Source organism: Polypterus senegalus, chromosome 12 (genome assembly GCF_016835505.1).
Source record: "Polypterus senegalus isolate Bchr_013 chromosome 12, ASM1683550v1, whole genome shotgun sequence".
NCBI lineage: Eukaryota > Metazoa > Chordata > Cladistia > Polypteriformes > Polypteridae > Polypterus > Polypterus senegalus.
In genome coordinates this window covers 20,395,112-20,421,397 of record NC_053165.1, presented here as the reverse complement: position 1 = coordinate 20,421,397, position 26,286 = coordinate 20,395,112, and the positions used below count along the sequence as shown (strand labels likewise).

General features: G+C 39.8%; 1 protein-coding gene across 1 annotated transcript in view; it reads left to right on the top strand.

The window, feature by feature from the left end:
* The window catches only part of ssuh2.1 (ssu-2 homolog, tandem duplicate 1), a 60,943-nt gene extending 37,586 nt beyond the window's left edge, over positions 1-23,357 (top strand). The window contains exons 9-12 of the mRNA XM_039770867.1: positions 3,750-3,842; positions 9,425-9,530; positions 13,113-13,217; positions 22,208-23,357. Of these exons, the coding sequence (XP_039626801.1) occupies positions 3,750-3,842; positions 9,425-9,530; positions 13,113-13,217; positions 22,208-22,342 (439 nt within the window). The 3' untranslated portion in view covers positions 22,343-23,357. The remainder of the gene's footprint in view (positions 1-3,749; positions 3,843-9,424; positions 9,531-13,112; positions 13,218-22,207) is intronic.
* The last annotated feature ends 2,929 nt before the right edge of the window (positions 23,358-26,286 follow it).

The window sequence follows — 26,286 nt, the reverse complement described above, 5'->3', positions numbered from 1 at the left end:
ATCCTTCCGTCCAGTGAGTGCAACGCAGGCACAGAGTTTCACACACGCCCCATCCATTTTGCAATGCACGATGGGATTTGTAGTTTCGTTTTTCCAGGTAAAAGATGATTTTCTACTCCAGACTGCGCGATATCTTCTTCTTCTTTCTTACTATATAAAAGTGGTCGGGATTGTCCTTCCTTCCCGTGAGTGGAAAGCGTAGCGGCATTCCGCTTATCACAGACTTACTACTTGCAGCTTGTGGTACGAAGTTTAATGGATGTGAGCAGAGTTCTGGTGCTCCCATCGTTCCCTTACTTTTGTGCGCGATGCGCTGGAAAAATAGACAAAATTATGTCTCTGGAAATAATTAATGTTGATGGAGTACAAATGCCTCACCACGCAGTAAATATCAGGGGGGTTCAAAAGGGCGACCTCAATATAGAAAAAAAGTTTAAATTTCATCACAAAAATAACAGAAACTACGAGTATTAAAGTAATACCGCTCAAATGCAATATAACCAAATTAATGAGTTTGTATAAAATATCAAATTGATCTACATATTGAATTGCCTTAAGAACTGGTCAACTTAAAAGTCGGTCGCCTTAAAAGGCGGGTCAGCCTAGTGTAAGAAACCCTGTGACCTTTTGGCTGCTATTCTTCCCTAACAAGTAGGCCTGGCAGTCTAACAGGAATATCAGCTCTTCTGACCTTATTTGAAAGAGTCAGATTATATAATTTGACATTGTCTTTTTTTCAGGAGTAGAATGATCCATTTAAAATAAACTATTTTATCTTGTGAGCTAACGCTACCCAAAACCATACCCATGCGCACCTCCAAACAGGTGGTAGAAGACAAAACACTTGAACATCAGAGAAAAATAACACTTGATTTTTAATTCTGGTTTAATTTTGGGAAAAAAATGCCATGAAGGCATCAAAAACTGTCTCTGGTACAACGGGAACAAGACAGAACTAACAATAAAATGACAAGATTATTACTTACTAGCTCTTATACCAATCCTAGATGGGATGAAATCTAAGTAATTGACATAGACCTCAGCGTATTCAGCACAACGTTAACATTTGCAGTTCACAATGTCATGGAATGTATTTCGTAATCCATGTTGTATTATCGTGGTATTTCCCTCCACTTGCCCTTTTACCTGTTTCCTCAAGGATAAGGGTTCTCGTCAAGTTCGTTATCGGGTTGGTCTACTGTTGCACTTTAAGATGAACACACACACAGACCCTAACCACAACAGTGCCCCATGAATGACACACACACGCTGAATAACCCTTAGCACTTTAAACCACACCAGTGCTATAGGAATAACAGCCTGTCATTCAGCACTTCAAGAGACTTACTTATGTTGGGCACGAACAACAATACGATGTTTTAGTGATATCTCAGACCTAAATATTACTTTTGGTCTACAAGAATACATTTAAACATACAAAGACTCAGCACTCTTGACTATAGGCCATTCATCAGCCAAGAATACCTTCTTTCTCGTATTTGTTCCTTCTGTTGAGTATAGCGCTCTCACTCTCAGCCATATAAACCTCGCAGCACAGAAATAATGGCAAAATCCGGCTGTCACCAGGTGCTCAAAGAAATCCAACTTATTACTTTAATCACTCTAGACATTAAGACAAAGCATTGAAAGTTAAAAGCAGCATGGTATTTATTACAAGAATAATAATAATACCACAAGAACAAAGAATACTAGAAAATAGGTAGTGATAGGAAAGTCTAAATATATATAGTCTTTAGAAAAAGCTTACGAAAAAGTTACAGATGACAAGGATGAATGTCCCAGGGAGGCGTTTGATTTAGCAATCGATGTTCATGATGCCTTTCTGACGACCAGGGCCGTCTTCGTCCGTTCCTCTTCTTCTTCTTCTTCTTCTCTCTTTGCTTCTCTCTTCTTGCCTTCCAAACCAAGGCATATTTATTATGAAATGTCAAGCCTTGGTTTCACAACACATGCACCTGATTGGCTGGCTGTCCAAATGATTGATGAATTAATTCAATGTCCGTTTTCCCACACAACAAAACTTTCATGTACTCTGAGGTATCAGTAGTTCTTCCTGTCCCAGGCTATAAAGCAAATTGTTGTTCCAGATGTCCATCCATAAAGTAATCAATAGCCTGAGGTATCAGCTCAGCATCCTTTCCCAGGCTATAAAACCAAATTAGCACGAAGCTATGAACAAGTGTTATAAAAGTAAGGTGTAAGGGAAGAAAACCTGCTTTAATTTGTCTTAGTTCATCTGTTGTCTTGTCTTGAACAAAATATAATGGAAACCAAAATGTACAGATTTTATACACCATAACACATGTGCTAATAAAACGTATTACATTTTTCATTTCAACAGATGGTGCATCACAAACATTAGTACAGCTCTTACAAATCTCATACGGCCAAATGGCATAACACAGAAATATAATGATTGCTAGGAAATGCATCTTAAACAAGCTGTCTGATATGATTTGAAATTACTGAGGTGTGTGTTTCACTACAGCATAATGTAACATGGCCAGTGTCATGCTTGAGAACAGAAAACAAAAACAGTTCAGAATAGATGAGGAGATGAACAGACTAAAAACTGGTCTAAAGCCAGGTTGAAGGTCGTTAAGGTCGTATTCATCAAAAAATATGTGCAACAAAGCAAAAATGATTACCAAAACCTGAGGTCAAAAAATGTTCAAAGAATCAAAAACCATAAAAACGCAAAAAGAATTAAAAAGTATGAGCAGTCATAAATTTGTTTAGAGAATCCAAAACAAGACAGAAAAAGAATAGGAAAACACAGACACCAAACTACATTAGAGGATAAGGATACCAGAGTGGCAACAGGCCCAGCAGGTCAGGCCAGACTTCCCTGTCCCCATCTACAGACTACATCTCTCCTTTAGAAATTCCCAGACATTCCCAAGCCAGCCGAGAGATATAATCGCTCCAGCATGTTCTGGGTCTGCCACAGGGTCTATGCCCAGTGGAATGTGCCCAAAATTGCTCTAGAGACAGCCACTGGGATTTGGAGAGTGTGGGGTTGTGGCATCCTTATTACATTCCTAAATCGCCCTTGACTAACTTATCTTAATCCAGTGGAGCAGCGACTCTACTCACTGATGCTCTCCCAAATCTCTAAGCTTCTCACCCTATCACGGAGTTTCATCCCAGCCGCCCTACGAAGAAGCATCACTTCTGCCACTTGTACTCAACAGTCTCGTTCTCATTTGATCTCGGACCAGTACAGCGCATGCAGGCGAGCTGCCACCATTCCAATCCGCACTCCTAAATAAGATCCTGAGATGCTTAAACTCCTCCGCTAAGGGCACCCGGAGAGATCAATCCACTCCTTTTCGAGAGAGAACCATAACCTCAGACATAAAAGTGCTCATCCTCATCCCAGCCCCTTTACACTCAGCACCGAATTGCTCAAGTGTGTGTCAAAGGTCACAGTCAGATGAGGCGAACAGGACAACATCAACATCTGCATAAAGCAACATTTCTACCCCTAATCTCGGCCACTGATTATTCTGTCTTCCTCAGCTGTGCCTTGATATTCTTTTCATGAAAACTACACATAGGAAATATTTATCCATAAGGCCATTATAGGCCCACTGGTATTTTGACATAAATAAAGAATTACTGTGAAATTAGGCATCTGTTTACGGTTTTTAATTAAAACATAATTGTGTTCTTTTATTTACCTGTAATATTTCTTTCTCTTTTATTTTTTTTTTCTTTCCCCTCAGATGCACTTGGTGTGGTGGAAGTGGACATAAAACCTGTAAAGTCTGTAAAGGACACCGCAACCTGCTGCACTATATTCTTCTAACAGTAACCTGGTAAAAACAAACAAAAGTTGTACTTTGTTGCTAATGAAGTGTTTGATCCATGGAGAGCATGGACAGTTCGTGTGTGTTTTGGCAATTTTAAAAATGTTGCATATTAAAAAAAAAAACACAATTTCTATGTAATCCTATTAAGATTAAGCCTTCTGTGTATATAGCCAGTAGTTACATTTTATTTCCGAAAATCAACCCACCCATTTTATAAGCCACTACGATTCAGGGTTTTGAGGCATGCATCATGGCAGCATTAACGAGACACCAGTCACTTGTGCTCCATTTGCTTGTTCCTAATCAGGGAATGATTTGTTTGTTTCAGTTTCCACTTAATTCAGTTGAGTTTTACGCAGCCAACTTTCAAGTGAACTAAACATAAATGAACACCCCAATGGGGGTTCACCAACAAAAGCACGATAGACATATGCGCCCCAACAAAACCGCGACGAACAAATGAGCGGCGACAAACCCGCTAACTGGTTTGCGACAAATGCGCGCTGACAAAATCGTGAGAGAGGCCAAGAGAGTGGGACGCGCATGTACACATTATGTGCTAGGTTATAACTGTTGTAACTGCTGATGGCATGCCGCGAACAAATAACTCAGTCGAGGGTTGTCATAATGCGTCGTATACAAAGCGGAATTACCAGCATTCAGGCAGCCAGCAAGTCTAAATACGCTCAACTATCAAGATGTCTTGCTGGAATTCTTCCTACATATGTAGGGCGTGATCTTAACACTAAAATTACCAGAGCCTACGAAAAAACTCGTAGATACGTCCCACCTTAAATCACTTCTTAAATCCCTTCACACCTCTCCACCAGCGTCCTTTGTCCTCTAAATGTGCTGATAAAGAGAAGCTAGAAGCAGCCGGCTATTCCATTCCTCCACCAATTTAGAACGTGTACAAACTTCTCCCAGCTCATGCCTTGATTGAGTATCTGGGAGTGAAGTGGAGTTTTAGAGTGGAAATAATAGATCGTTGTTTGGAACACACGCATTTCATGTCTGTACCGTTTCTACAGTAATCTGTGTAAACACATTGATAAAACAGAAACGTTTTTTATATTCTAGTAATAGATGGCAAAATGTAGGCATAAACTATATAATGTATGAAGCCTGAAGTCCAAATATCAAACAAACATTTTCACAAAAGGTACAAATATAACACAACAATTGCGCTTTTATTCAAAAATATAGCTGCAGAAAAAGCCTTAACATGTGACATTGACACCCGCTTATTACGATCGCCTCTGTGGCGCAATACAATCAGCTACTGACTAGGAATCAAAAGGTCGTGAGTTCGATCCTGCACCACTCCGTTTTGAGAAGTAAACTGCTCTTATTCTTACTATTTTTGAATAAAAACATACATTTGATTTCAGTGTGTAACAGCCGGCGTGAATGTATGATCCTTGTAAAGGTTAGCTTTGGTTTTTTTTTAATTCACTTTTCATTCTCTCAGTCGCGTTCAGAATGAATCCATACAACCCCATCTGACACATTTCTGCCATCTTAACTCTTACAAATACTTAATATTCATTTTTGAATGTTTAATTAACATTTGCTACATATATCAAAGTTAGCATGCCTTTGTATCTGCATGAGGACGCCACATCTGCATGTATTACTTTCATTTGTGATCATCAGTTTTGATCAAGTTTGGCGTTTGGAGGTGGCAAGTGGGGTGACCGCCCCAGGCCCTGCACCTAAGGGGGCCCCACTTTTGAAGTCTGCGTGTCCCGTTCGAGCGGATTTGTCGAGTTATATTCTCCAGTATATATACAGTAGAACCTCTGGTCATGAACGTTTTGGAACACGTACAAATTGGGTTACGACCAAAAAGTTTGCCAAAATTTTGCATCTGTTCACGACCACATGCTCTGGAGGCAAACAAAAACACTGGTGGCCAGTTTCCCTATGCGCGTTCGTAAGCGCCAGTGATTTCCCATTCTCCGTTTTTCCTTTTTCTTTTGTTTGCGTATACAGGGCCTAACAAAGTAGCTGATGCTGCAAAAGGAGTTACAATGTTAACTAAGCAGAGGCCTCAAGTGCTGGAAGAGGTGGAAAAACTGTTGCTAGTGTGGTTTAACGAGAAGCACCTTGCAGGGGATAGCGTAAGCGAGGCAATCATATGTGAGAAAGCCAGGAAGATTTATGGTGATTTGTTGAAAAAAAAAATCCTTCTTCGAGTGGCAAAGGTGAGGCATTTAAAGCCTGTAGAGGATGGTTTGAAAAGTTTCACAAGACAAGTGGCATTTAATTTTTTTTCCCTGTGCTTAAAACTCATAAAAGTGTTTATAGCGAACGGTTCGTAAGCGTCTAGCACGAACTCTTACAATGTTAGTTTTCTCTGTTGTTCAAGGGCTTCTCAGTGTTATGCAATGATTTTACATTTAGTTTACTGTTAAACTGTGCATTCTATGGTATAATTAACTACGTAGTTTTGTACTTAAAAAAATATATATTTACATACAGTTCGTACGGTTTGGAATGGATTAATTGTATTTACATACAATCTTATGGGCAAATTACATTTGGGTCGTGACCAAATCAGGTTGCGTCCAGAGTTTTGGAACGAATTACGGTCGTGACCAGAGGTACCACTGTATATATATTTGAGATGCTTCTAAGAGGAACCCTTTTAAAATCCGTATATGTACGTCTTTTAAAACATTCCATAGTCCACCATATTCGGCCGAAAAGAGTCGCCAGTATAATCCCTTCCTAAAATAGGTATAGCCCATTACTCACTGGGTTGGCTTCTCCTATCTATATAAAAAAAGGCATTGCATCCGGATTAGACTACGAAGATGTCATCAACGACTTTTCTAATCAGAAGACAAGAAAAGTAGGTTTTAGTCTCTGAACCTGGAAACCGGTAAGAGATTTCATGATGATACCACTACGTTAATTTCATACTTTCTGTCGAAACAGTGAAACTCGCATTTTATTTGTAGGCCATAAACATGTCCGAATATTAATGCATAAAAACATGATAACTGGCTGACATGATTTATGACTATGACATCCTGCATATCGAGACTCCACATGATACCACATTGTATTTTGCACTGTCATGGTATTGTCATGAACTATGAATTGCACTTTTTAAATACAGGTTGATTATATCGTTATACCTTGATAAAGTCAGCATGTTATCTTGCACAAATTTAGCTGAATACTGTAATGAGAAAATCTGGTGTATATTAACATTGTTTTTATTACATTCAAGCACAAGTTTATACAGTCCACAAATACTGGTAACCGCTTTTGACGTAACCGGCCCACGTTGGGTTGGTCAGCCCTAGGCCCCCAATACCCCTAAGGTCGCCTTTGGCTTTGATCATCGGTTCACATTGCACTGCGGTTCATTTCTCCAACACCTCACTATGTGTTTTGATCAACCTGATCACAAGTGAACTTACGCACGAGAGAGGCTCTGAGCCCGCACCAAGCTTGCTCTAATTGACTAGTTACTCTGCAAGTTCTTTTTATAGCGAATGGTGCGACATTTGTACCTGTGAACTGTAACACTCCAAAGGAGGCGAGGGATCCGCAGAAATGTTTGGGGAGCCCACTGGGCCAACCCTGTTTAAAATTTTAAGGAAAAAAAATCAAGGGCCAAACAATGTGTATATGGCACAACAGAAGAAAGCTTGAATTTGGTTGCAGTAAGTAGTGGGTGACACTGGAGGTACATCCTCTAACAAGCTTGGATTCAAATTAGATGATAGTCTCTGGGCAAATCCCTGTCTATGGGCCTCCTCCTGGGTGCCAAGAGTGGTGTCGCATGTCCTCACTGGATATTTCTTCTTGGAGCTACAGGTGGAAGAAAAGGGCAGTTAGTATCAGGGCCTCCTCTTGGTCCAGGTTTGGTAGTGCTTGCCTCCGACGAACCCTAATGGTGATCCCCTGGTACACATGAGTGACACAACATATTTTTTTAATTGTTTTTAAAGTTCCATTATATCCATCAACTCATTCTGTCAATAACATTCAGTAATTACCTACAGCAGATGCTTAACGTGACTACTGCAGCATGCACAATTTCATGCACAGTATTTCCTTGTCGTTAGATCACGTTTACACGTGATGCTAACTGCTCTACGCTTAGCTTGGTACTGCACCGAGACCAGCCTTTCCAAAGGGCTTCTAGTTTCTGTTAGCATGTGGAAAGATAACGCACAGATATTCATGAAATTGTTAAGTTAGGAAAAAAGTGTAATTTGTTACTGTTTCATATTATTATTATTATTATTATTATTATTATTATTATTGTAACAAAATTTACCATGTTTTGTAGTTTGTATCAAAAATGTACACGTACGTGTCTGTATGGCGGTGATCTACAATTTTTAATGTGTTTTGAGAGCACATTGGGAAATGCTGAATATATCATTTTGGTTCAAAATAATCACAATTTCAATATAAGTCCATATCACTCATTCCTACAGGACACAGGACCCTGTGATGTCATTCAGGGGGCTGCAGCTGGAGGTGTGATGTAATGAGTCTTGAAGCTTTCGAATGTGCTGTTTAGTGGCTCCCAAGGGCTAAAACACTGGTTTAAAGGATGAACAAATGGGTGTGTGTAAAAGCAGATATGGAGATATGGGGATAATGATTCGTCTACTGTTATTTTGTATGTTTGTATTGATGCTTTATTTTTATGGGTGTCGCCAAATCAAACTTTGTATGGTATTGTGCGGGGTTCACATAATAGTCTTATGGTAGAGGTTGTAGCATACTTGTCCAATGCAGTTACTTGGTGGGAAAATCAAAATTTCTTGAGTGGATTTACAATGGCGATGAAGTGTCAGGGTAATGAGTATTTACAAATACCAATTTTACATTAGCTAGCAAAAACCTAAGAATTACTAAAGTTTACATTTATTCACGGGCAGCACGGTGGCACAGTGGTAGTGCTGCTTCCTCACAGTAAGGAGACCTGGGTTCGCTTCCTGGGTCCTCCCTGCGTGGAGTTTGCATGTTCTCCCCGTGTCTGTGTGGGTTTCCTCCCACAATCCAAAGACATGCAGGTTAGGTGAATTGGTGATCCTAAATTGTCCCTAGTGTGTGCTTGGTGTGTGTGTCCTGCGGTGGGCTGGTGCCCTGTCCAGGATTTGTTCCTGTCTTGTACCCTGTGCTGACTGTGATTGGCTCCAGCAGACCCAATTGACCCTGTAATTAGGATATTGCGGGTTGGACGATGACTGACTGACTTTCTGACATTTATTCACAGGCAATTTTATCCATATCAAATTACAAACAAGGTCAAACAGAATTGAGTAAAATAATCCTGGGGTTTTGTTACAAAACAAGATTACAAGACTTACCATCACAAGTGTAGAGCTCTAAACCAAAAAGAATGGCACAAGACTAGTTACTGTTATCTTAACTATTAAGAATATGGCATCAAAACTATTAAGTGAAAGCTATTAAATTATGATTAACCCACTTCAAATTATGGGTTCAGCATACTACTCCTTTGGTTTCACTCTTTAGAATTTTCGCAATAATGGATGTAAAAGAGAAATAAACAGAAAAGCAGCAATGCATATTTCTTTGTCTCTTTTCAGGAAGAATCAGATCTATGAACACGTTCCCAACCGGTGTCCTGACTTTCCTATAAAGCTGTTTGAAAAAGTCAATGGAGATAAATTTTTCGTTGATGAAAATATCTTTGTAAGTAAAGGTCCTTCTGGATTATTTTTAATATGCAACAATTTTCTGCAGTTCCAGCATTGTTTTTAATCTCTCATCGTGCTATTCACTGTGCTCTTCATCTGCATTTTCTGGGGGATGGATGGGGGGAACACGCTAAGATGGACACACCAGACAGCATTATCTGTGGCAAAAGACTACAGGCACTTTTGGGGAGTTCCTATTAACCATCAGATCAGGGGCCTCATGTATAAACGGTGTGTACACTCAAAAATGTTATGCATTTAACGCTTCCACGCTCAAATCGCGATGAATAAAACCTAAACTTGGCGTAAAGCCACGCACATTTTCACGCTAACTCAAACCCTGGCATACGCAAGTTCTGAGCTCGGTTTTGCAGACTGGCAGCACCCAGAGCCAAAGCAATGCTACTGTTCCTGTGTGGTTACCCTTTCTTTTTTAGATCCACATTCCTGACGTGGCTTTACAAATGCACTGAAATTAACCGCATATTGTTTATTAGTTTAAGGCATCTGATTGTAATTAACCAGTAACAATATAATGGTCCACAGAATGGTCAAACTATTCCAAATACCATAACTGCTTTAGCGTTGTTACTCTCACTGCACGCACTTCTCCTTTCAGCTGCTCCTGTTAGGGGTTGCCACAGCAGATCACCTTTTCATCTTATGATGACACTGTCATTTTTAAGATGAAGTGCAGCAAAATGTTTATTATATTATACAGATAAAACTTTAACTTCATATAAATAATCTATATTGTTAATAATTAAACATGTACTACGGAGATATTTCAACGTTCCTTAAAAGTTTTGAAGAATCGGCGTTCTAAGCTTTCAGATGGCTTAACGTCTATTACAGAGCTGATTGTGTGGCGATTGGGTACTTGGAGAAAGAAAAGGAAGGACAGGAATTGGAGGTTAGTACGTTTGAAAGAGACAGTACTTCTGCAATAAATTATTTCATCGAAGGTCGCGCACGGCAGCAAGCATCTTGTGTGAGACATGAACAATCACTGCGCTATCATGTTCCCATGTTTAATAACATGCTTTAACTCCTATCATCATGAAAATACATCTCAGTATTTTAATCATTCAGAGAGCTGTAATATTACGAATTTAATGAATTCTGTGTCCTGTCAGATTAAGAGAAAGCCGGTTTCAGAAGCACGTAGTGATTCACACACATAGAGCACATAGAAGATCAAATACAAAACAAAGCATTTAACGTGCTACTTTACTAGTTTCTCAAATCCCATCATAACTAAATGAAACGATTTTAAGATGAAGTTTATGATGTTCTACTTTAATGACAAAATAAACTACGTGATTAAAGTGGAAATTTCGAGATTAAAGTTGACATTTCGTGCCTTTTTCCCAACTGTGTGCCATTTTTTTTTTTTTTCCCTCTGTACCCTAATAAGCTTTCATATGACACTCGGAGGGTGGGCTACAACTCGCCTTTTCACAGCGACTTTGATATCTGACAGCTTCTTTTTTATTTCGGGTACTGTGCGACTTTGTGAACTTGAGCTTTCTAGTTTCTCCGACACGCTGTGTCACTCAATCAACTTCCTTTTGTTGTTTATACCACTGTTTAAACCAACAAATAGAAGAATTTCAGCTCCACTTGGTATTTGCTGAAAAGTACTATTTTCCCCCGTGCTTTTGCCATTGTCTTTTCACAGAACACAAAGCTTAAGGGCTATTTATATTGATTTGCATATTCAATGAGGTGTAATTCTCGGAGGAGTTGGGCTGGGACAGCAGGCGCTTGCACATGTGTTACTTTTCACGCTGATCGGGATTTATGTAGCGGAAGAACATGGAAGTTGTCGAACACACAGATTTATGCATCTGGATTTTTTTGTGCATACGAACATTTCCACTTTTGTCCATACGCCATTTTATTGTGTGAATTCTACGCAAGGTGTTATACATGAGGCCCTATTTGTGAGAGAGGGAATATTTTTCCAATCTGTTCATATTCTGAACTTGAGTGACCTGGCTGGTACTGTTCCAGTGATAAACACCCACAGATCATTTGCACTGCATGCCCAAATCTCACAATTGACCCTCCTCAATCTTGCGAAGCAATGACTCTTGTATTATTTGTACAATATTTACAATTAGTGCACTCGCAAACCCCAGTGCTTCGAGCACCGATTCCCCAATGTCCAGGCCACACAGTCCTGTGCCTCTTTCTCCTGGCCGCCTCCAGTCCTCACTCCAGCTCCGTCCTCTTCCACCTGACTTCCGCTAATGACTGGAGGGAGGCGGCCCCTTTTATAGGAACCGGGATGGGCTCCAGCTGCTTCCCGGATATCTCCCGCGGACACCCGTGTGGCGGAAGTGCCGGCTGCCGGAATAATCAGGCACTGGGGCGCCACCTGGCGGTGTCCACGGGTCCCTACAGGACTGGGCTTTCAAGCCTTCTACCCGAGGCCTCTAGCATAACCAGGACAGACGCCCCCTCTCGGTCTGGAGAAGGCACAAGCCCTCCTCTGGTCCTCCTGGGCGTCCCGCCGGGGACCACACGGGATATACCGGCATCGGGGCGCCACCTGGCGGTGGCCACGGGTCCCTACAGGGCTGGGCTTCCAAGCCCTTTACCTGAGGCCCCCAACATAACCAAGACAGACGCCCCCTCGCGGTCTGGAGGAAGCACAAGCCCTCCTCTCGTCCTCCTGGGCGTCCCGGCCGGGGACCACAACATATACATACATACATACATACATACATATACAGTCCCGATCAAAACACGTTCCTGTCATCTTCCCCCAGGAAGTGCTGTTCTCCAGGGATATTCAGGCACCGGTATATATATATTATATGTATATATATATATATATATATATATATATATATATATATATATATATATATATATATATATATATATATATATATATATATATATATATATATATATATATATATATATATATATATATACTAAAAAAAATTTTACACACAGTTTTTTTCTTCTTATTTATTGAAATTTAAGTAGTTCAACTGCAATGAATAACCTGAAAAGGGTAAATGTTAAACTGCCAGTGGTTTCAGCAAAGACAACAAGTTTAGACTACCAAAAACGTCAATATTTTTGCGTGGTCAGATTCTACCTAAATACTTCTGTAACATTCATGTAGTTGTCATTGTAGTAGTAGTAATATTGTCACATGTACACAGTACAATGAAATTCTTTCTTGTATGTCTGGCCAACAGAAGTGTCCTCATACTTTTAGCCGTATAGCGTACATTTAGTACAGTGATTATCATGTCACTATATTGTGACCTTAAATGTAAAAAGACATAAATACCCAAATCACCTATTGCTCATGTAACTTTCTGTTGTTTATGGGTGACATTTCCTCAGTGGGATTTTTCTTCTTTAGTAACTTTCATTTGTTCCCTTCTGATTTCAGTTAGCATATGTAAACACAATCATCCTTTCCTTTCCAGCTTTTGCCATGACTGACCTTTACCATCTTGTTGTGCTAACAAAAAAAATAATGGACAAGTGGCATAATGATTTAATTAAGTTTGCTAAATTTTTCATTTCCACTCACATCCTCTTACAGGTCTATCCAATAGTAGGATTTCCAGATGAGGAAATCTGCGAAGCTTCTAAAAAAGGAAATCAGGAGCATTTGGCCAAATTTTCAAAAATGCGCATACTACAGCAGGTAAGCCATTCATGTCAGAATGTAAAAATGTTTTCTTGATGTTTTTGTATTCTAAAATATCTTTTATATGCAAAATAAAATCCATCCATCCATTTGCTAAACCTATTTATTCCAGTACTGTTGGACTCAAGGTAAGAGACCACCCAAGATAGGCTGCTAATCAATTGTAGGGCCCACTCGCTTACGCAACTGCTAATAAACCCAACAGGATGGCACTGGGATTTAGAAAACCTAGGAGCACCTGAAGAGTGTAAGTATTCATAAGAGAGGAACTGCAAACTCGCCTCCAGCTTAATGTCCTTTACTTGTATATTGCTCAAAACTGAATACAAGTTTAGAATGCTTACAAATATTATAATTGTAATGCAATAAGAATAAATTATTAAAACCTTTAGACTTGTAATACCAGCTTCTGTAAACACACATGCCAAGTGCCCGCCCACACCTTCTCGGACCTTCTCCAATATCCTAAATATGTGCTTCACAGTCCAATATGTCATTTGAAAACTGTTACGATTGAGTCCTGTGGTTCCCATCACCCCCTGTGTCACTTGGCTATGTAGTACTTTCACCAAGTGGCACAACAGCATACAAAGAAAACAACACAATAGAAGAGGGTTGGCAACAAGTCAATGATTTTCATGGTTTTTATTTTTGAGCAGATGACTAATATACAGATGGGACGTCACAAGGGGGTGCTGGACTAAATCAGTGAGGCTTCAGCATCCATTTCAAATCAGAGACCCGTGGAGCATCCCATACGCCATCAGGCAGATCACTGATTTCATGTTGGCTTAAGACTGGGCCTCCCAAACTAGTTTTATTTAATACTAGAAATGCTGGAAGACGAGCACCACGAGATCATAATGTAAGCTTCAGAATGTATAAACCGATTAGTTCTATTAAGTAAATGGGGCCAGACTCTGCATAGGAATTTACTCTTTTCCAAGACAGCAGCTACAAGGAACAGAAGTGAAATTTGGGGCTTTTGAATTAGAATATAAGAATGAAAGAAATTTGACAAACAAGAAGAGACCATTTTGTCTATCAGGCTCATTTGTTTATTTAGTAGCTAAGTTATCCCAATATCTCATCTAGGTTCTTCTTAAAGGTGGTCAAGGGTACTGCGTCAACTACATGTCTCGATAGTTTGTTCCAGATTTCCCCAACTGCATCCACTTCCCCTTAATTTCCATGGGTGTCCTCAAGTCCGTGATTCACCGTTTAGTTGAAAGAATTCTCTGGAATGACTTTCAGTGCCTTCGAGAATTTTGAAGACATGGATTAAGGCCCCACACAGTCTCCTCTGCTGAAGACTAAACAGGTTTAATTCTCTAGTCCAGTGGTACCCAAACTGGGCAGAGTGATGGCTCTGAGGCTAAGCCTCTATGCTGGTATCTAGAAGGTTGCTGGTTCGAATCCCTGTTACTGCCAAAAGAGATCATGCTCTGCTGGGCCCTTGAGCAAGGCCCTTAACCAGCAATTGCTCCGTCCTGGGTATGACATTAATCAGCATCCAGCCCTGCATGTAGGCCCTCCAACCTGCAGGGAAAAACCTGGGGGTTGGTGGCAGAATTGGCACTTCAGCCACCATAAAAAACCTCAACACTGTTCCATTCCATCTGAACTAGTATGGTGCGGAGGTGTCAAAATGTATCAAACAGTTGTATGGTTATAATTGTAAGAGAAAAGAAAAAAGAGCTTGAAATGGCCTGCCTGTTATGCTAGGGCAGAGGCAGGCAGAGTCGATCCTGGAGAGCCGAAGTAGCTGCAGGTTTTTGTTCCAACTTAAATGAGACGTCAATTATCGCTAATGAAGCACTTGTTGCTCAAGTGACATTTTTCTGCTTCATTTTAGTGGTCTCTCTTGTTAAGGTCCTAACCCCCCCCTTAATTGCTTATTTCAGGCTTAAACAGCTGCATTCACTGTTTTAGTGGCTTCTTATTAGCAATAATAATTAGCAATGGACCATGATTTCTAAAAATTGCATTAATCACAGTTTAGATGCATACAGGTAAGCAACATGACAACTTTATCTATTGCAACTATTCTATTCTATCTATCTATCTATCTATTATATAGTGCCTTTCACATATCTATCTATCTATCTGTCTATCTATCTATCTATCTATCTATCTATATCTATCTATCTATCTATCTATCTATCTATCGAATAAGAGTGAAGAATCTGTGAATGGGATGTTGTAAGGAGCAGGATCCACTGAGGGAAGAGCTGCATAAATAGCACAAAGCAAACAGAGTGATGATGCTGTGTTTTCAGAAATCCTTGGTTTCACCCATTTACACTGAAACAACATGCCTTTTTAAAAGTATCCATTTTAAACAAAAACAAAGCATTGTGGAAGGGGACTTAGTGACTTAATATACCTATTAACTATCATATATAATCTTAATTTTAATATCCATACAAAAAAAATTGGACGTGGGCATCAGTAGGCTTTGCACTCTTGGAACTAAGTTACCTAAACTATTCTCCAACATTTAAGTAATTATTTTCCGCTCTGATGCTGATCTTTCTTATCATAAATTAGGTTATTATCATAGTTTGATAAATTAACGAAAATAATTCATAATTACCGTATATACTCGTGGATAAGTTCTCCCGCAGATAAGTCGGAACTTGATTTTACAGTATAATTTCTGTTATTTTATAATGTCAGTCGTATAAGTTGAATGCGGAAAACTCACACTATTGGTCCAAGAGATTATGATATGCTAACTCCCACCTGAGAGAGTAACCATGGAGCACATGGCCTTTTTTTTCCAATGTGGGTGCAGCAATGCGCTGTATCAGAGTGTGCTCCTAACCTCTCTCTCTCTCTCTCTCTCTCTCTCTCTCTCTCTCTCTCTCTCTCTCTCTATTGTGCCTACGTGACCACACGGTAATACACAAACTATTCCAAAGCAACGTTTGCACTGATTTGAGCTTTTGTATCTCACACCCCCATACACTTTTATCGTAAGAGCATCCCTTATCTATGATGGTGCATTCGATCAGAAGAAAATATGAAGCTGGTTTTAAATTAAATGTCGTTGAAGTAGTGAAAGAAACTGGCAACTGCACTGCTGCAACAAAATTTGATGCATCTGAGAAACTGATTGGAGGAAGCAAGAAGATGTAAAAAAAAAAAAATGAAGTGTTGCATTTTTGAACCGGTGTATAAGTCGGGGTCTGATTTTATGACCGATTTTTCGGGTTTTAAGACCAGACTTTAGTACTAGGTTGTTGTACCATGTTAGCCATTATGAATGTAGAGAAGAGCCAAGCAAAATGACACCTTTTATTGGCTAACTAAAAAGATTACAATATGCAAGCTTTCGAGGCAACTCAGGCCCATTCTTCAGGCAAGATGTAATACAGAAACTGAAGTTTCCTGTGTTTATATCCACACACTAGGACAAGAAACAACAATGGTAAATCTCTAAAGGAAAAATCTTAAATGTAAAAAATTAATAGGTTCACTCAAGCTAAGATTAATTTAACAAGAGAGAGAAGAACAATGTATGGTCAAGAGATTTTTGGATAAGATAACTGTAACTGTCCAACAAAGTCCTTTGAAGTTTGTGATGAGTCTTTCAAAACAATATGGGTCTGTAGTCAGGTTATCTGTTTCAGTCTGAGAGATGCAAACAGTCCTCATACCTGGCCATAAAACTCTTGTCTCTATTCAAGCCATGTTGTAGTGTATTAAATTTTAACATGAGTTTAACTTCCCATTCTTTTCTCTCTTGCTGTGTTTTGAAGTTGCCCATAAGCACTGTGACTTTAAAGTCCCTCTCAATGTGTCCATGGCTGTTAAAGTGGGCTGCTACAGGAACATCCGTGTTGCCATGTTTAATGTGGAACCTGTGTAAATTCATTCTCTGGTGGAGTGTTTGTCCAGTTTCTCCCACATAGAGTGCAGTGTCAGGACATTTCATGCAGAGAATTAGGTAGACAACATTAGATGATCTGCAGGAAAATGATCCCTTTATGTGATGTTCAAGTCGGCAGTGTGGTATAACTATACGGTCTGTATTGTAGATGTGGGCACATGTTTTACATCTTTTCTGTAGGCAGGGAGATGTGCCATTTTCTGTCAGTTCATTTAGGGAGCTTCGGACAATTAGTTGCTGAAGGTTTGGTGGTTGTCTGTATGCCAGGAGGGGAGGTTCAGGAAATACATTTTTCAGTGTTTGGTCGCTGTTTAGCATTGGCTGAAGTTCTTTTATAATTTTTCGAAGTGTTTCAAGATGTGGGTTGTAGATGACAACAAGGGGGATATGGTTCTTGTTGTCTTTGTTTTTATATTCCAGAAGGTTGTCTCTGGTTATGGCAGTCGCTCTTCTTATTTGAGTGTCTGTTGTTTTGGGGGTATAACCTTGTCTGATGAAATCTTGTCTGAGCTCCTGCAGTTGTTGATCCCGGTCTGAGCAAATACGATTGTACCGTATTGCTTGGCTAAAAATAATGGAGCACCTTATGTGTTTGGGGTGGAAGCTGTCACTTCTTAGGTAGGTCTGTCTGTCTGTTGGTTTGTGAAAAACAGAAGTTACAAGGGTGTTGTTTTTTAGTTGAACAGTGGTGTCAAGGAAGCTGACTTCTGTTTTTGAGTAATTCAGCTTCAGCTTTATGTTGGGGTGAAAAGAATTATATTCATTATGAAAATGGAGGAGGTCCTTCTCACTGGCAGTCCAGATTATGAAGATGTCATCTATGTAATGGAGATATAACATTGGTTTTAAGGTGCACATTGACATCAAATCTTCCTCCAACTTTGCCATAAATAGGTTTGCATAGTGAGGTGCAAACCGACAGCCCATTGCAGTCCCAGACTTATAAGTGAGTAATTGCAAAATTTACGGTATTTGGTTGTTCCTCTAGAGTGCCTCTTTCTCTTGATCGATTTGGCTCAAAAACCATTCAGCACATCGTCAACTCATAACAGGCTTAAGTTTCAGGTTTGGTGTTTTTCTGTCCAGCCATTTTAGCTCTACACTGTCCTCAAGAAACTCTGGCATCCAGACAGACACATACCCATCATCGAGATATCAATGTTTTCGATATCAGGGGACCCTAAAACACTGAGATCCGTCGACAACCGGAGATCGACATTTTTGACAAATCTAAAGCTTTCGCTCCTCTCCCATAGATGATAGGTTATGATGGGGGAGGGCACAAAGCAAAACATATATGCTAAATATAATCAGCACTTACTTTTCCTCTGTAAACTTTGTCTATTTAGGTGGACCAGGACCTCGTGTTGTCTTTTTATCACAGTGTGATCCAGTCTGTCATCACCTACAACTTCATTGCTTGGTTTGGTGTTGTGATGAATCAAAAACTTAAAAATCCCCCGCATATTAGCAAACATGCAACTCAAGTTATTGGCTGACCTAGACGATTTGGTAAGTGTGTGTCAAGAGGGCAATGGTGAAAAAACTGGAAAACATCTCAACTAGTGAAAGACACTCATAACAAGAACAACTTATTGTCAGTAAATCAGGGAGGATAGTCGCTATAAAGACCTACACAAATTGCTGGCTTTTTAATAATAACAAAATATCCAGAAGTGTACAGGTTTTCATACTGTATGTATCATGTAACCATTTTAGGTTGAAATGTACAATCATAGTGCTAGAAGTTGTTAGCAAAGAATTTGTTTTCAAATGATATGGTGTGGATGGTGTTGCCCCGTTGAACCCACCAGACAGACATCCCAGACACACTTGTAAAAACACCAAGAAGATTTTAATAATAATTCTTCAGTAAAGTGCACAAAGCACCACACTTTCCACAATTCTTCCACAATAATAATAACAATAATCCACAATCCTCTACTCCCAGCAGCTCCGTCACACTCCCACCCAACTCCGGCTCGGCTGCTGGGTTTTCCCAGAGTCCTTTTAAAGTCCATGACCTGGAAGTATTCCATCTCCAGATCAAATGCCTTCTTCAGGTGCCCCGGAAGTACTGTGGTTTTCCGTCCTCGTGACTCCTACATACTTCCGGGTTAACATCGTGATAATGTCCCCCTGGTGCTTGGTGAGCTGCCCCTGGTGGCCCCCATGGCACCCAACAATGCTGAAGAACCGGACTCCATGTCCCATGCTGCCCTGCAGGAATCTGGGGAACCACTTCCGTCCAGGGGAGCTGCCATCTAGCATCCCGGGGGATGTAGTGTCCTAAAAAGGCTCTTTCTTCCAGTTGAGGGACGACCCGGCCAGACTGAAACGCCGTCTGTCCATCACAATGGATATTTTTTAATTTCTCTGTTAAGGTTTAGCCTGTCTTGTCTCTATTTGTTTTATTTTTTTTCTGTCTGTTATTGGATGAAAGTGAAAAGGCAATTTTCATATTGTATTGTGTAAGCGTCACTAAATAAAAACTTTGAACCTTGAAATGCAAGTTAATGGTGAGAACTAAATTGACATGACGTAAGAGATTTATGTGTGACGGCACCCAATCCAGGCCTGGTTCTTGCCAAGATGCTGCTGGGATAGGATCTGCTCAATATGGTCCTATATTAAAGTATCCGTTTCAGTTGTTCATACGAATGTGATAAACCCACACATTAAATTTAAAATTTGCTGGGTATACTGAAAGGCAGAGTTTGGCCTTCATCTGAAGGTGTGTCTGCAATTCAAAACAGTAGGCTTGGTAGAATTCCATTATTGAATACACTGGTCAACAAGCATTTTGCTACAGGGATTCTTTCATCTGTACTTCAACAAATTTCACTTGCTGACTCCAAATCTGAAAACTGTTTTCGTCCAGCATGTCCCATTTTTAGTTATGATGTTCCAGGTCTTAAACAACTACGGTGACTGGACAGTAAAGGCGATGCATTTCAGCGTTTAAGAAATAAGTCTGGTCTCGAGAAAAGTGAAGCCAAAATTAAGGAAGGTGTTTTTGTTGGCCCTGAATTCCGTGAACTGATGCTTGACGATGAGTTCAAAAGGGAACTGAAACCCACTGAATTGGCACCCTCATTCGTGCTGGTTGTCCAGAATTTTCTTGACAAGCACAGAGCAGAGAATTATACTGAGCTTGTGGAGAATATGCTTAAAGAGTATCAGCGTACGGGAGCCAGAATATCACTGAAGATGCATTTTTTACATTTTCATCAACTTTTTTCCACCAAATCTAAGCGATGTCAGAGATGAGCATAGGGAAAGATTTCATCAAGATATAAAGGTGATGGAAAACTGATATCGGGGAAAATTCACTCCGAGCATGATGGGTGACTACTGTTGGTTCTGGTAAAGAGAGACGGAGGTGCAGTACAAGCACAAAAGCGAGTGCCTCCAACATTTTTGGGCACGCAGACCTTACTTTTATATTGAGGTAAATTGATATAAATATGCTTTAACGTGTCTCTTGTATCATCATCTGGTTTGTTTTCAGAATAAACACATGAAAACAATTTTGGTGGGACAGAGTTCAAACTCTAGATATTGTGTTGATATATTACCGTATTTACTCGTGTGCCACGTGCACATTTTTTCCTGAAAATGAGCTTTAGAAAATTAGGTGCGCGTCATACACGAGGAAATGGTGCGCGTCATACACGAGGAAATGGTGCGCGTCATACACAAGGAATACAGTAGGGCGGTAGGTTTGTTTTTGAATCAGTTTGGCATCGTCATTCAGCATGGATAGTAAGCGTTTACGCTCCTTCACGGTGGGAGAGAAACTAAAAAAGAGATTTTGGAAGCAGAGAAGATAGGAAATCGGGCAGCAGGTCGCAAGTACGGTGTTCCAGAGTCATGTGTTTGAGGTTGGCGACAGAGGAAAGAAAAACTTTCGTCATGCAACATAAACAGATGGGCATTTCGCAGAAAACGTGCCCAGTTCCCACAAGTTAAAGTTGCACTCGCTGATTACATTCAAGGCAGGTGTCATCTTGGATATGCAGTGTCCACGGAAATGATTCAGATGAAAGCTCGTGATATAGTGAAAGAACGTGGAATACCCATCACTCAGTTCAAAGCAAGCCACAGATGGGTTACGCACTTCATGAGAAGGAATGGCTTATCAATAAGACGCCGCACGACCATTTCTCAGTGTCCACCAGACGCATATGAAGAAAAGCTACTAGCTTTCCAAAAATACATTATTCAGTTGAGGCAGCAGAAAATGTATTTAATGGGGCAAATCGGTAATGCTGATCAAATGGCAGTTCATTTTGAGAACCCCTCAAACACTACTGTTAATGCAGTCGGAGACAAGAGTGTCCCGGTACGCACGGGAGGCAGAGAGAAGCAGCCGTGTACCGTATGGGACGTCAGTAGCGGTGGCGAATCCAGCAGCGAATCGGAAGATGACGATTAAACAGGAATATTCTGGTGAGCACAATAATTTTCCACTTGCCGTTACAGTCCTTTACCGATTGTCTTTATACGGTTCTTTCTTTTCTCATTTCACAGGGCTATTTGTCATTCCCACCTTTCGCAGCATGGTGTGACAAACACTGAACATTCTGCAGTAGGAGTACTGCTTACAGTTAGTACAATATATCTGTATCATGTGCAGAAAGAATTAAACGAGACATAATTATTCTTCATTACAGTTATTCACGTCGGTGTCTTACTCCAACCTCACGCGCTTCCTATACAATCACAATGCGTGTCGTACACAGGGCAAAAGATTTTTTCCCAGTTTTCTTTGCAAAAATTAGGGTGAGTGTCTTACACGAGGGCGCGTGGTACAGGAGTAAATACGGTATATTGATATTCAAAAGTGTCAAAACGGCAATGATGTGTATCTCAAAAATCTGATGTGCTAGCTTAATTCCTATTTCATATATGAAATGAGTGTAAAAAACTTAATAAAGAGCTGCTCTGAAGTTCCCGGCAGAAAGCAAAAAATATTTTTTTGTAGATCAGTGATATTGGAGATGTTTTTGAACAGAATGACCTTTATTTTGAAAAGCCATCATAAAACAGTTCTGTAAACTTTTTGCCATTCTTTGTGTTTTCCTTGCAGCGCCAGACGATTGAGTTGGTCCCCCTAACCCAGGCCTTCTACAAATACAAAGATCAGCAGTACAATTATTATGTGTATGGAACTGAAAATCAGGTTCACGCAGCAAAGTATCCCACCAACTGTACTCTACTTTAATACATGGAAGTTTGTGTTTTTTTCTCCTGTTAAAAAGAATGAAGGAAAAGCAAAGAAGAATAAGCCAAATTGTTGATACCTTCATAATGTGAAGAAGTTCATTGTTCTCGAAGAGTTTATTTCAAGTTTGTGCTGCAAATAAATCCTACTGTTTTAGGCACAAGCAGTAGTGGACTGGCATGAATACATTTTATTCTTGAAAACTGATTAATCTATTATGTATAATGTGTAAACTAAAACACCCATAACTGATTAGCATGAAACGGGGAGTGCAGTCTGACCCGGCTAATAATGCAGTTTTACTGTTCCCAGCTATTTTCATAATGAAGTCTTTAGCTTTCCATCATGTGAATCACCTTAATCTTCAGAGATTTTACGCATACAAAAGTCTCCTTGCTTCTTTATCATTTGATCATACCTACTAATGAGTTGTATGCCCGTAGTGGGATTGGCTTACTCTCTGCAAAGTTGCAGAAAACACTTAAGGACCAAATGTCTTCTTTCATTTCAGCAATAATCAAGACCAAGGATTTCCCCAGTGTACATTAGTGTTTAGTTATTACTGTTTTAATAATCGTCCTGAAAATTCTGATTTTGCTGTATTATTACCCATTTGGTGAACCGTGCCAGTCTACTGATGTATAATTGCTTACTTTTTCTTTTTTAATGTGTGCCCTTTTTTACCAAAAATCTCACCTGGTTTTTATAATATTTTTATGGTGCCTCCAAATATATATGTACATTGCTTATCATCAAGTTAAAGCCAGTGACTCCCTGCTGTGAGGCACTATTTACACCTAACTTGATACATTACATATTTTTATAGAGATTTAGACAGAACTTTAAATGTATTTAAGGAGATTTTAGTGAGCATGAAGACATTATGAAGAAAAAGGATGTGTTTTCTCTTATGAGAATGTTCTACTAACTTACTGTTTGTACCTGGAAAGTTTTTATATTCTCAATTTGTGTATATGGTGATTACTGGCAATAAAAATACATTTTAAAAAATCGTGTCACAGCAGAACAATAAAGGTAACATTTAATTTAAAGAAAATAAGCAACCATTAGGCAATATATGCCAAAGATTTTTTTTTTGTTATGTTATGTTGGACAGTCCATACTGTGGTGGGCTGGCGCCCTGCCTGTGGTTTGTTTCCTGCCTTGCACCCTGTGTTGGCTGGGATTGGCTCCGGTGGACCCCCGTGACCCTGTGGTTGGGATATAGCGGGCTGGATAATGAATGAATAGATGGTCATTCCATATCTTTAATATTTGCCCTTTATGAGTGCCTGCCAGCTTGTGTGCGACTGGCAGCCCGTTGATAGGTGGTCTTGTCTTCACGATAGGCACTGATCTCTGTTATACTGAATTGGATAAGTAGGTACATAAAATCGATGAAATATATGAATGGATCAAATTTTAAGCAGCCTTCTTGGTAGAAGATCTGTGTTAACGAGCAGAAAGGTGGACCAAAATTTAACGGGCCTACTTACTTAAACTTGGAAGTACGTGAAAGTATGAATTGATGATGCAAGAGAACTGGAATGAATGCAACAGGAGCAAGAGAGTCAATCAGAGAATGAACATTTACAAACCCACAGGTTGTCAGTCCTGTTTAAAACATTGGGACTGGACTTGGGCTTGGGTGTAGTTGACCACTTCAAGGAAGATAATTTACTTTACAATGAGACATGTAATTGATGGCACACACTTGCAAGTCAGGATTGTCTGGACAGCTCTGGTAAGTCGCTATACACCCTTTGGGCTGTCACTAGCAGTATCTTCTACTTTCTCAGATCACTAGGATAGCATTTTTTGACTTAAGAAATATAGCAAAAGTTAGACCTCTTATATCACTGAAAGATGCTGAGAAATTAATTCACGCTTTTGTTTTCAGTCGACTAGATTACTGTAACGCACTCCTCTTAGGACTACCCAATAAAGACATAAATCACTTGCAACGAGTGCAGAATGCAGCTGCTAGAATCCTAACTAGGAAAAGAAAATCCGAAGACATTTCTCCAGTTTTGATGTCACTACACTGGTTGCCTGTGTCATTCAGGATTGACTTTAAAATACTGCTTATGGTTTATAAAGCCTTAAATAATCTCACTCCATCTTATATATCGGAATGTCTGACACCTTATATTCCAAATCGTAACCTCAGATCTTCAAATGAGTGTCTGCTTAGAATTCCAAGAGCAAAACTTAAAAGAAGTGGTGAGGCGGGTGGCCTTCTGCTGTTATGCACCTAAAATCTGGAATAGCCTGCCAATAGGAATTCACCAGGCTGATACGGTGGAGCTCTTTAAAAAACTTCTAAAAACACATTACTTTAACATGGCCTTCTCATAACTTCATTTTAATTTAATCCTGATGCCCTGTATATTCAATTAATTATCATTATTATTCATGGTATTTGCTCCAAAATCCGTACTGACCTCTACTTTCTCTTCTGTTCTTTTCCCTGTCTTCTGTGGTGCGCCACCACCACCTAATCAAAACACCGTGATGTCCCTACATTGATGGATTAAAAGCCAGAAGTCCACATGACCGTCATCATCAAGTCCTTCCATATGAACCCTGAATACCATGAGGACTGATTGTGAGGTCGTTGATGTTAGGTAGAATGCCTAGAGGGGGCTGGGTGGTCTCGTGGCCTGAACCCCTGCAGCCATCTGGAGTTTTCTTTTTGTTTTTTCTGTCCTCTCTGGCCATCGGACCTTACTTTTATTCTATGTTAATTAGTGTTCTCTGGTTTTAATTTTCTCTTTCTTCATCATGTCAAGCACTTTGACCTACATTATTTGTATGAAAATGTGCTATAGAAATAAATGTTGTTGTTTCTCCACTGCGCCGGGCACTTGCCACGAAGGGAGGTGTAGCCCCGCCCCCAAAAGTGCTGCAGCAGCCCCGCCCTCCCAGGGCAGTGGTTCATAAATATCGAGATGTGAAGCCATCAGGTCATCTTTTGACTCCACAGGCATAAAAGCGATGGTTGAGTTTTTTTTATAAAACTAAGAGACGTTTCGCCAACACGGCATGGACAAATTTATGTTTGTTTTTGGACATTTGCTTAAAAAAAATACCAATTAATTAGGGTACAGCTAACTAGCACTTAACAACCATTTCACCTGTGCCCGGCAAGTCTTTCACGTTGTTTATTGTATGAAAGGTACTGTAAGAAAGTAAAAAATGTGGTGAAATAAGAGTTAAGGCAAGGAAGGGTGAGATACTCCTTCACTTTATTAATACTTCAGCTCAATTTGTGGCTTTGATGCCGTCTCTGTGGCGTTTACCAGTCTTCCCCAAGTTTATTGTGAAGTAAATTTGTACAAACGGTCTAAGGTAGTGGTCTCCAACTCCGGTCCTGGAGGGCCGTAGTGGCTGCAGGTTTTCATTTGAACTGTTTTCTTAATCGGAGACCAGTTTTTACTGCTAATGAACTCCTTTTCCATTCACTTTAATTGATTTGTTTTGTGTGATTTGTTCCCCTGAATGTCTTCATCGTTCCTCTGAATTGCTTCATTTCTTTCCTTAAGTGGCCCCCAAACAGAAATGAAATGTGAAGTGAGGGAGCCAACAGAAGACCAACTAAGTCAGGGCCTCAGACTCCAACCAATTTCACTCCAACCAGTTGCTTAATTGGGAGCCGACTGGTGTTGTTAATTAAACCCGTTCTTTACTTCCATGGCTTGTTGCTGCTTGCATTGTGTAATAGCATACATTTCCGAAATTGATGATTGTCTCTTTTCTAAGAGCTCTGTTAAAATGTTTGGGGGACCTGAGCAGATCAACATTCCTGAGACCTTCATCTTTTTTTATTTTCAAATATTGTTTGCTTGTCATGTTTTGGCTCATTTTGTATCTCATTATTTGGCTGATAATTAAGGAAAAAAGAAATAATTGAGGGTTCTGAGTCTTCAAGAGCAAGTCAGTTA